At 43.0% G+C, this 12,189-nt stretch overlaps 1 protein-coding gene across 3 annotated transcripts in view; it reads right to left on the bottom strand.

Annotated features, from left to right (window-relative positions):
- The window catches only part of epha4b (eph receptor A4b), an 85,491-nt gene that overhangs the window by 50,875 nt on the left and 22,427 nt on the right, over window positions 1–12,189 (bottom strand). For all 3 annotated transcript variants that reach the window (XM_034137476.1, XM_034137477.1, XM_034137478.1), the window contains exon 5: window positions 10,768–11,119. In XM_034137476.1, coding sequence (XP_033993367.1) covers window positions 10,768–11,119 — 352 coding nt within the window. The remainder of the gene's footprint in view (window positions 1–10,767; window positions 11,120–12,189) is intronic.

The following is a 12,189-nucleotide window of genomic DNA, read 5'->3' as shown; positions in this document are numbered from 1 at the left end:
CTCGCTGACAGGAACACACACACACAAACCTACACAAACACACCCACACACAAACCTACACACACACACACACACACACACACACACACACACACACACACACACACACACACACACACACACACACACACACACACACACACACACACACACACACACACACACACACACACACACACACACCATTCAAACCCCCCCAAAAAAAAGTCTGAGGGAAAGAGAATGCGCTCAATTTCAGTGCAATTAAAGCAAACCCACATCTACACACACACTTCTCCATCGGTAACCTGATCCGATGGCTCACTAATTTTGCGCAGGGGTGATTATCCTGCAGTGTAAAAACAGATTAAATAGATACCAGGTGCATGTGTGTTTCTGTGTGAATGGGGTCATGAGCGAGGGACAGACAGACAGAGAGAGAGAGAGAGAGAGAGAGAGAGAGAGAGGAGAAGAGAGAGAGAGAGAGAGAGAGAGAGAGAGAGAGAGAGAGAGAGAGAGAGAGAGAGGAGAGAGAGAGAGAGAGAGAGAGGAGAGAGAGAGAGAAGAGAATAAGGAGAGCAGATAGCATGACATGTCTATAAGAAGGAGTCTGTTGGGGAGTTTGGCTCTCAGTCTGAATAACTTATTCTTCTCTCTGTCTGTTTTGCCATCAAGATAAAAGGCCAGAGGAACACAACAATTCACCTTTTCCTCTTTCATACCAGTAAACACACAAAAACAAATCACACACAGAGCTTGAGTCTACATACACAGCTTTACACCTTCACCACACCTTCTTAGTCGCCAGGCACATGTAGCTTACACATCTTCCTTAAAATGCGCTTTAACACACTATAAACACATCATGGCAGTAAACGTGCCCACATAGGCCGGCCCCGTGACCGGCAGAGTGTGTGTAGGAGGAGCTGAGCACCTCCTTTCCTCACCCACGTTATTTTCAGTTCATCACTCTCAATAATTCATCCTCTCAGGCGGAGGAGGAAAGGAAAGCCCTGTGCCTTTTTTCTCTGTCAGTCTCACACACACATGCAGATGGACCTGTCAAGTGGGAGGCCATATTCTAGCTGTCTTAAATATGTGGGTGGGCACTGCTTGACTTTGCTAGCCACAGTCAAAGCAAATTGGTAATAGCAGGAATATCTGCACGTATATGTTTTAATCCGATTCGCAGGAGAAGATCACATAGACTTCAAAGTCAGTGGTCTATACAAATAAAACGCTTTAGATTGCTTCCTTGCTGTTTGTATACATTGCTGAGTATACCTCTCTGTGAATGAAAGTATGTGTGTGTGGCCCTTAGAGCCATCATCCACCACTTACTATAAAGAATAACGCATTCCATAAATGCACCTCAGGCGACGGCAACCTGTGTTCAAGTATTGAATGGAGAGGATTTAAACAGAAAGGAGGTGTGTACACACCTTCTTGACACCATGGCACCCATTCAGCGTCGTGCAGGAAGTCAAGGGAGTGGGGAAAGTGTCACAGCTTGTCCCTTTTGTGCTCTTCAAAGGACATATCTGCTCGGTTCAGGACCGCAAAGCTTCTCATTAGACATCAACCTTAATATGAAGACATCATCCTTAATATGAATGAATGAGGTTTCTTAAGTGCAACTTTATGTCTTAAAACTTGGACATCTTTGTAATATTTGTGTTGTTGTAACTGTCAAAAGGAAGCTACTCCACATATAATGGTTTATAATCCACACATCCACAGGTTGAATCTTTTGAAGTATATTCTAGTTTCCAAAAAAGGTCTGTTGTCATACATAATTGAGACGACTGCATTATAAGTAGGCAACTTGTCACCATTTAAAGTATGCCATTTGAGCTATTTGCATATCCTGTTTGAAATGATTGTACTCGCAAATCATAGCTTACAGGTGTATTTAGATAACTATAAAAGGTGTCAGTTTAAGCCGGCAGCCACCTGTAATACTACAGCTGCTGGACTAAACGGAAATATTTAGAAATGAAAATATTCTGTCACATCTCTCATCAGGTCCTGTGTAACCGTTCTTTGTTCTGGCCGACACTGGGGCTGAAAAGTCTATTTGAATGTTCTGAATGGTTCCTCTTGGCTGTAGAACAATAGTGCAGCTGTACTGCATACGAAAGCAGCATCAAATTGGACCTCGACCGCGGCTACATCTGTACGTCGTGTATTCAGCATAGCAATAACGCCTTTGCAACAGCAGCCCAATCAGTGTGACAGGCTGATGGTACATCTGGAAGCTATCCGCAAACTATAAAGAGAGAGAAGGAGGGGATGAGGGGAAGGGGTCAATGGCTGTCTTCCTGTTTCTGTGTTTCCTGTTCAGCAGACCCACTGGCTGCCGGAATGCCTGCTCTGCTTTCTCTCGCACACACATGCACCTTTCTCCAAGCCTTTAGATCTTAAGTGGAGCAAACTCAACACTGATTCAACACTATAGAAATGTTTAAAATTATTAACTTTCCCATGAGCGCACACATGTTTACCCCTAGCTGGAACTCAACAGCTTATGGAACACTTCCAATTAATGGCAACCGTACCCAAAGGAGACTTGCTCTCTCTCCTCTACAGCCTCCCTCTGTTGGGAATAGTGCTATATAAGGACGTGCGGAGTAGAAACATGCGTTAACAGTTTCTCAGTCCTTGGCCTGCTTTTCCTTCTTTTCTCTAAGGGTTTGCTCACACAGCTCAACCCACTGCACCAGACTCAGCTGAACTGTACGAGGTCCTGTCTCACTAGAACCACCTTGTTGTCCTCGGGTTTTGTTGTGGTTAACACTTCAGCAGCGCAAGCGCGTCTTGGTGCTAAGGTGGCCTTTGGCAACTCAGCTTATGCATGGCAAGTGATCTGCCATGGCAAAAGAGGAGCAGCGCTGGGAGAAAGCGTGTGAATAGACATTATCTGGGTCAGTGCTGTGTGGGTATGTCGACGGGTACTATGGTGTGTAGAGGATATAGCGAGCGCCTAAGCCTTTGTGATTTTGTGTGTCATTTATTCAGGCACAAAAGAGAGGAGATGAGGAAGAGGGAGTGGGAAAAAGGGATGTAGGGACGTTTGAGAGAGAGGAGATAAAGGCGTAATGAAGTAAAAGGTGGCTGTCATTGTCCAATATAAATGAAAAGTAAAGTCCGACAGACAGTCTATTTGAGCAGAAGCACCCACAGACAGGTACAAGGACAGATGACTGGCCTTTACCGAACCATATATCCATTTGTCCTTTAAGAACATCTGGCTAGCAATACCAGCCTGCTGTCTGAAACTTCAACAGCTTAGTGGCCTAATGCCTGCAGCAGCGTACATTGACTGCATACACAGAAAAATCTCTTGACTTGCTGTCTAAATCCTTCTGTTAGCCTCCCACTCCCTTCTTTCCCACACCTTCTAGCCCTCCAGCTCCCTGAGCTGCCACCAAGAGGAGAGCAAAGACTGAGAAAAGTGTGTGTGTGTGTGTGTGTGTGTGTGTGTGTGTGTGTGTGTGTGTGTGTGTGTGTGTGTGTGTGTGTGTGTGTGTGTGTGTGTGTGTGTGTGTGTGTGTGTGTGTGTGTGTGTGTGTGTGTGTGTGTGTGTGTGTGTGTATACAACATGCAGGAGGGAGCGCTTGACCTTCAAAAGTCTGAATGTGATCAACATAAAAATGCTCACTTTACCCACTGCCTCTGACTGTCCACACACACACACACACATACACACACACACACACACACACACACACACACACACACTTCAGCTGTAAGGATAGAAGCAGAGATCAAGCTCTGCGTTGGAGAGGCAATAAAGAAAGGCAGGTTCCCTACTGAGCTTAAAACACACACACACAGACACACATCCCTCTGTACTGTAAGTGAGCTCAATCTCTTTCACAGGTGTGAAGATTAGCCTTTTCCGACATCTGTTCCCTGTTTAAACCTTTCATTATGAACAGAGGTTGCAATCCTCTTATGAGATATAAACTGTACAAGTCTATTGGGTATGTGTGTGTGTGTGAGTGGTATAGTCTTTCGTTCATTATATGCATCTGACTGCATATCTTGAGATGGAGCCTTTACAGCACATGTATCACTTTCACTTATCTGTACAGAAAGTTAAGTTGCCTCGCAGAGAACAAACAAGGCTTTTACTGTAAGCCCCCCCCCCCCCCCCCCCCACTGCGCTGTGGTCCGACTCAGAGCCAGGTCTGATCAACTGAGCGGCTGAGCAGCAGGCCTTTGATCGCAGACAGAAAGTGGAATACCACTTCACAGGTTGAGCAATGTTTTCCAAAAATATCAAACTACACATTATTTTTCTTCCCTTGAAAATGACATGTTGTAGTTATCCCGCCCAAAAGTTATGATCTCATCGTTGTGGTCAATGGGGTTTAGAGGGTGTAAGGAGCTAAACCAGTGTGATGTTTTCCCGGCTTTAAGGGTTTATATGAAAAAGGAAAAAAAGAATATTCAACACTGGAGGTATTTTGTGGCTAAAAACTGTTTATTCATCCGCCCAACACTTCTGTGTAGCGCCTCTTGCTGCAAGTTGCCAGATACAGATGGTGAGCTCAGATTTATGTTGTGATCTCTGCACAGAAACAGTGATACTAAATCTGCAAACCTAACTGTGATAACTAGACTTTTTAAAGTTACTGCCCCCGTCCAAGAAATATTCACATAACTCTCCTTAACACTTCAATGTGTTGTTACACAAAATATACTGTGTTAATAATGAGCTTTAGAGGTTCTGGCAGCAGGCAGATTGTGCTACCTTTGGACAGAGCTGGCTGTTGACTATTTGTTTCTACTCTATATAATTGATGCTAGGCTAAGCTAACCAGTTGTTGGCCTCATTGTTACCATATAAACAAAATAACTCTTGGCAAGAAAAGGAATATGCATGTGGTTGCCTTGTTTTCCTAACTTCTTATAGATTTGTAAGACTGCCCAACCCTTTTTTAGCAGGGGATTATTCATATCATCTAATTAACCACAAAAGATACATTCAAAATAGCACACAATATAATTGTTATTAATTGAGTCAAAAGATCAAATTGACACTCTTTGAATAATCTAGCAACATGGAAAAAATACTTTACAACCAACGCAAAATGACACATATTTATCAACTATTTCTTGATTGACCTCAATGTTTTATTTAAACTCTCAGAAATAGCTAAATGTATATATATTTTCAATATTTCAAACCCATTCTCTTTGCATCAACAGCCAAATGTTCACACTGAAGTGTAAACACATTGGATTGTTTCTCAGTGTTTCTTTCCCACTTTGGTTTCAATCCACTTTCAGAAGTGAAAAGAGACAGCGGGAGAGCTAAGTGACATCATTATAGACTAGAGAGTTTGGTGTGACTTTGAAAAGTTCCACTTGTAAACTACGTTTTTGCTTTATGTTGGCAGCATCAAACAGACGAATTAAGAAGAAGGAGACCAGTAGACAGATATATCCGACGGACAGACATACAGACAGACATGTCACTCCGACCTATATTATTTTTGCCTGCTGAGAAAGAGAGAGAGAGGAGATGAGAGAGCAAGAAAACTTGTATCGAGGTGACAGGTGTCTGTCCTTCTCCACTCCGTCTCCTCCATCTCTCTGGCATCTGAGGCAGTAATTGGTGCTGTCAGACACACACAGAAGGACAGGACACACACACACACACACACACACACACAAATAGTCTAGTCACAGCTGCACACACATACACACTCCTGCCCTTCAGTGTGTACCTCTAGGGCTTAAAGCAGGAGGAGAGGTTTGAGAGGAGAATACACTACATTCCCCACCAGCTGTGAGACAGAAAGACAGCAGGAGAGGGCGAGGAGTACGAGGTGGAAATGGAGGGGGTTAGAGGAAACAGTGGCAGACAGAAACAGAGAGGGAGAACAGAAACAGAATGCACAAGAGACAGACACTAAACAGAGAGAAAAGAGAGCCAGCGAGGCGGGGGGCTCGGGCTGCACTGACAGAGGCCTCTGCATGGGGTGGAGAGAGAGAACAGAGCTGACGAGGGGGGGGCAAATGTATGTGGCAGGGAGGGAGAGAGAGAGAGAGAGTTTGAGAAAGAGTGATAGAGAGAGAGGGAGGCAGAGATTATGTAACTCCTGACAAAGCAGATAAGTATGATTTACATGTGATGGAGCAGCAGAGCCATCGGAGCAGCAGTGTGTTTACTGCAGTTCACAGAAATGAAAATACAAATATGTATTGAGGTTGCGATGTTAAACATTACAGCACGGGGCTGGTAAGAGTGTTTATTTGTACAGACCAAAAACTAAATTCTAATGATCTTACCAACAATGACGCTCTGTGTATCTACAGTCTGATAAAGCGTATTCCTCTGTGTTAAAGAGCACTGTTGTTGTCCATCAATGACTCCATCAAAGGCTGGTGCCTGTGATTTGATACTTGAACAAATAATTGTTCATTTACAATTAGTTAACTCCAATTATTTTTCCTAAAATCTGTGTTTTCTGTATCTGTAATAGGCAATCATCCAATTGTTTCTTCGGAAAAAAAGTGTCTAACCATTTATATTAACCTGGCTTTGCATTTTTACAGCCATAATGATGATGAGTTCAATGAATAAATAACGTATCAATTTGCTACTGTGTTTTATAAATCATATTTTTGTTCTTGTTTCCCATCTTATTAGTACCCAATTGCACAACATCCCTTTTTGTCATCAAACAATCCACCAGATTGAATCCAGGGTCTAACATCAAAACACACACACACATTTAAACACACTTAGCGCCTCACTTTAGGGAATAAGAAGCAAGCATGGGGCCGGAAAATAGAAAAAGAGAAAGATGAACCCGTGATCTATAAATGTTTAACGAGTGCAGACAGAGGAGATGAGGGCTGCGAGGAGAAGGAGGAGGGAGACAGAAAGAAAAATGGTGAGGTGAAAAAGGAAGACAGCATTGTAAAGGATGGGTGAGGAGCGAAATGGGAGGTTTGTATCGGGAGAGAGGTGAAGAACAGCCACCATTATAGAAGCAGACACCAGAGCAAGGTTAGAAAATGGCAGGGAGGAAGGGAGGCAGCCAGGGATTGAGGAAAAAAAGGCTATAATTGGAGGTGTCTGGTGTTTGTCTAACACAGAGAGGGGCCAGTAATGATTCCATTAGCGCCTCACACTCAGAGAGAGAGAGAGAGAGAGAGAGAGAGGAGAGAGAGAGAGAGAGAGAGAGAGAGAGAGAGAGAGAGAGAGAGAGAGAGAGAGAGAGAGAGAGAGAGAGAGAGAGAGAGAGAGAGAGAGAGAGAGAGAGAGAGAGAGAGAGAGACAGGATCAGAGAGTGAGAGACAGAGAAAGAAGAGGAGAAATAGCGAGGCCAAAACACGGCTAGAACATTCACTTTTATAACAAGAAAACACAATGAGCATCAGAGCAGCTAAATGGCTGAAAAAGACGAAAACAACAGCACACAAAAAGAGCAAGAAAAAGGGAATTCAAGGCATCCATTAAAAGGCTTGTTCACCTGCTCAATAATGGTAGTTACGAATGCTCCTCCAGTCCTCTCCACAGCTCTCACCCTTTCCTCTCTTTGTGTGACGGCAGACGAGAGAGGGTGATCTAAATGCATTAGCCGAGTGTGTTTTCCCTATGGAAGACCTACACACTGTGTCAGGGCAGGAACCTTTTGTTTGGAGCTGACGCTGAGCGCTGAGAGGACTCTTTAAAAGCCATTAAAGCGCAACGCACTGGGATGTTGCTCTTCTCTGTGTCCTCCCATGTCTTTGTTAAAAGCAGGCTGATTACAGAAGCAGCTACATTAGGTGGTTAAGTGAAATTGTGACGAGGGAAGGGAACAATATCAGAATAGCAGCACGTGAGGGCGAAAAAGCGCCAGCACAGACATCATTTTAATAAAAATGAGCCTGTTTCCAGGGAGTTCATTTAGCATTATCTCACAGGCTGCATACATTACATTACATGTCATTTGTTTGACGCTTTTATCCAAAGCGACTTACATACATTCAGTACTGCGGACAATCCCCACAGGAGCAATTTGGGGTGAAGTGTCTTGCCCAGGGACACAACGACATGCTGACTGCAGTGGGACTCAAACTTGCTACCCCCTGATTTGAAGTCCATCATACTATCCACTGAGCCACAGCTCATACAAATATGAGATATGTTAGAAAGTAGGGATGTAATGATACAAAAAACTCACGGTACGATAATATCGCGATAACAAGTCCGCGAATTTGAATTTGAATTTTTTAAACATTTTATCTTGCCTTTTTTACTTGAAAAAATAAATCAGATTTGTACAGCATTTTAGTAGGATAGTAGTATTTTAAAGTGTCAAAAATATAATAATCAGACCCTGCAATAAAAATAAATCAAGTTTCACTTTAGTTTTTCAAGTAACTCAACTCAAACTCACTAACTCACTCACTCAGCATCATCAGACAGGTTATTTTTTAGGAATATGAGCATGTCCACTTTCCAGGTAGAAGCTGGGATGTTTGGTTGTTTCCCTGCTGTGGAAAAAACTCTCTTGCTTGGTACTGATGTTGCTGGGACAGAGAGATATGCTTTGGCCAGGGGTGACAGCAGTGGGTAAAACTGTGCATTGTCTCTCCATCACTTCAAAAACAATACAGTTTTTGCCAAGAAGGTGAGGCTTATTGACAGGGTGAGATATAAATATACTATTGGTACTTGTCAATGTCTCTAGGTCTCCTGTAAATACGATGTCCTTTTGTGTTATCTGTTGTTTTATGTTCATGTTGTAACCTACTTGCTGCCATGTTGGACAGGTCTCCCTTGAAAAAGAGATCGATGATCTCAATGGGACCACCTGGTTAAATAAAGGTTTATAAAAATTAAAAAAATTAAATCGCGGTAGATTTTGTCAGTCTCACGACGGTATTGAGACATTTATTCATCGCGATATTTGATATATCGTTACATCTCTATTAGAAAGACATACGTGGGACAGCAAATGATCTCGCTGTATGAGGAGGTAATTTCATTGCTATGCAAATCCCTTACAAGACCCCACAAACATTTATTTTTTCTATTACGGAGTAAGTGTTGTAGACAACCCTGCGGCGGAGGGATTTCAATTCACCACGAAGAAATGTAAGTCTATTGGAAAATGTGCTATTTGATTGTTTCCAGAATAATTGCTACAACACAGCATATGCCTTGAAATGGAAAACCTGGCTTTCCATCCTGTGTTGCAGACACCTGTATTGCCGTGCCACACACACACACACACACACACACACACACACACACACACACAGACACAGACACAGACACAGACACAGACACAGACACAGACACACACACACACACACACACACACACACACACACACACACACACACACACACACACACACGCATCCACATCTGTCATGGCTATAAGTTACGAGGGACACATATATTTCCTGACCTCTGACTGACAAAAGGACTCATTACATCAACACACATACACGTGCTGTTATTGAGTTAAAGGCAGCTTGTTAATCGTGCTAACCTTGCTCTATTTATTCTCTCCGGGGTGATAAGACTTAGGGAGCAGACTGATGAGGTCATAGAGATCACTGAGGTCAACCGCTTTGCTGTGTCAGACTGATTTTAAATAAAGTTTCAATACAGGGAATGCAACATAGATCTACAGCATGCAGGTAGTGAAATACATTGAAAACCTGAGATCACCTGTCACATAACCAAAGCTTTGAATGTTTACAAGACAGCGATGCAGCTCAACAGTCTGCGTTTGGTGATTGAGATGCAGCCAGTTCTGCCACAATCTGTGCACATTACCAGACAGAGAGCTGGAGAGTACAGCTTCTGTTCTCTTCACTTGTCTCTAAGGCCCAACTGCCAAGTTTTCTGGGCGTCTTGGCTGCTGCTTCTCCAAAACAAGTGAATTTGTATTATGCACCAATTTCCTAGTATGCAGCGATGAATATCTGATTCTATTTACTTTTCGGGGAGGAAGCGAGCCCGTGGGGAAAGGTGACAGTGTGAGTCTAATACAGTGTGCACACTCAAATGCATGCACGCACAGTATGTGCACACGCAAGCGCCATATTTGAAGTTTTACGATTCAATAATCTCTTCTTCCTAAGGCATATCTTTTCCTCTCCTACAACACACATCAATAAGCACTTTTTTCACACACACTCGTACCCCTCTACCATACTCAGCAGGGAAGATGAGATATTCATTTCTGACAAACAAGCACACGGAAACAATGGAAAGATAGGAGATGCCTCAAAGCAACTTCCACTCTTTTACTCTGCTAGAACTGTCCTTGCAGTGTATACAAGTCACTCGGAGCGATGACACCCACACTGACACACACACATCAGTAACCTAAATACACAGTCATTGTCACTTCATCCTCAATTTCACAGCAGAATTCATACATTCACACACTGTTCAGCAAAAAAAAAGATCAGTCACATCAAATATTCTCGTCGTGTATGGCAGAATGGATATGATTGCTGTGCTTCATTCGCAAGAGCACTTTTGTAAGCTGTTGAAGAATCACTCAGTGTCACACTTGACACTCAGTCTTCAAATTAATTCAGAAGGCCAACCTTTACGAGACTTTTGCTCACAAAGATAAAGACTATAGAACAGGCGCTCAGGTGTAAAATGTGCAATAATTAAGTCACTTTTCAATATATGCAAAAACATTACAGCATCATGCATATTCCAACTCTCTGACTATGTCCTTTTTCTCTCACACAAACACACACATTTCCACACAAATAAATCCCACAATGCCCCCAGACCCCCACTCACGTTGGCAGACGTCCTTGTTCTCCTCGAAGCCCGGTTTGCACACACACCTCCCGATGGGAACCAGCCAGCCTCCGTCTGCACTGCAGTACATCTTAGGAGCCTCGAACTCCTCAGAGGCGTTCACACACAGACCGTGGACCTCCACCAGTGCCGTGTCTCCGCCAGTGATCGTGTCGGGGAACTGGGCCAAGTTAAGAACAGTGAGAGGACACTTCTTGTAGAAGACCCTGACTGAGACCAGAGCGATACATGCGCCCAGGTCCTGGAAGGCCAGGTAGAAGCCCTTTTTACTCAGGTTGCTGATATCCCGCACCTCCGTGTTAAGCTTCATCACGCGGTCGCCAACGTCCACCTGCGGAAGGAGGACATTTTACATACATTAATTTTGATTTTGATAGCATCATTTAAACGTATTAGAGGATATTTTTTGGTCTAAAAACTTCTATATCTATTTGGGTCGATGTTGATGCCTGAAACTCAGTGACGGCATTTTCATGGAGATAATTACTATCCTCAAAACCACTGGCAAATGGGATGAGATAACTAAGTTGTAATATTAGCTACATTTAATTCTACAATGCTCTTTCTAAGAGTTTGTTGCAAATGGTGAATAATTATGAACATGTATTAGACGATTTGATGGCCATATACAAACAGACTAGGGATGGGTATCGTTAAGGTTTTAACGGTACTACTACTTTTATCGATACCGCGTATTGATCCGGTCCTTTAACGGTATTCTTATCGGTTCTTTTGAGGAAGAAAAAAAAGGTACATTAATTAAACAAATTGTAAATAATGTGAACTTATAGAACTGTAAAAAACACTTTTGCAAGATGTTTAGACAAATTGCTCGTGTTACCACCCTTAAATGCTAAACTCTTATTGCACTTTTGGTAACGAGCATTGTCCACATCGAGACGGGTAACATTTAACCACACCTTGGGGCACTTAGTTCTCTCTGCCATCTCCGCCGTGTGTGTGTGTGTGTGTGTGTGTTGCATGCATGTAGCAGCCACGTGTGTGTAAACTGCCCCGCCCCCTCACACACAGACAGGGGAGAGAGATCTCTCGTCTGGATTGGAAAGATCAAAAATACGTCATAGACGCATCACATCTTATTGCATATTAGAAACGGAGTTGGCGAAACTAAAACTGCAATATAATGTTTATGTAGCAATAATACATATGACATATATTTTTTAAATGTCTCCAGTACGGATAAAAAGACAGATAACGTCGGAGCTTAACGGTACCACGGTCTTTAATAATTCAGCCCCGGGGTCCGTTTAATACCGGGGCTCGGTACCCATCCCTAAAACAGACTGAGCTTAATGTTCAAATCAGTTTAAGAAACACAGTACAAGAGATGGCCAGGAAACAGTGGCACTGGGAAAGACTAATACATTTGTGTCACTCTGT

The sequence above is a fragment of the Trematomus bernacchii genome, unplaced genomic scaffold, assembly GCF_902827165.1.
Source record: "Trematomus bernacchii unplaced genomic scaffold, fTreBer1.1, whole genome shotgun sequence".
Lineage (NCBI taxonomy): Eukaryota > Metazoa > Chordata > Actinopteri > Perciformes > Nototheniidae > Trematomus > Trematomus bernacchii.
Note: the sequence above shows the minus strand (reverse complement) of the source record. Positions and strands in the feature narration are given on the sequence as shown.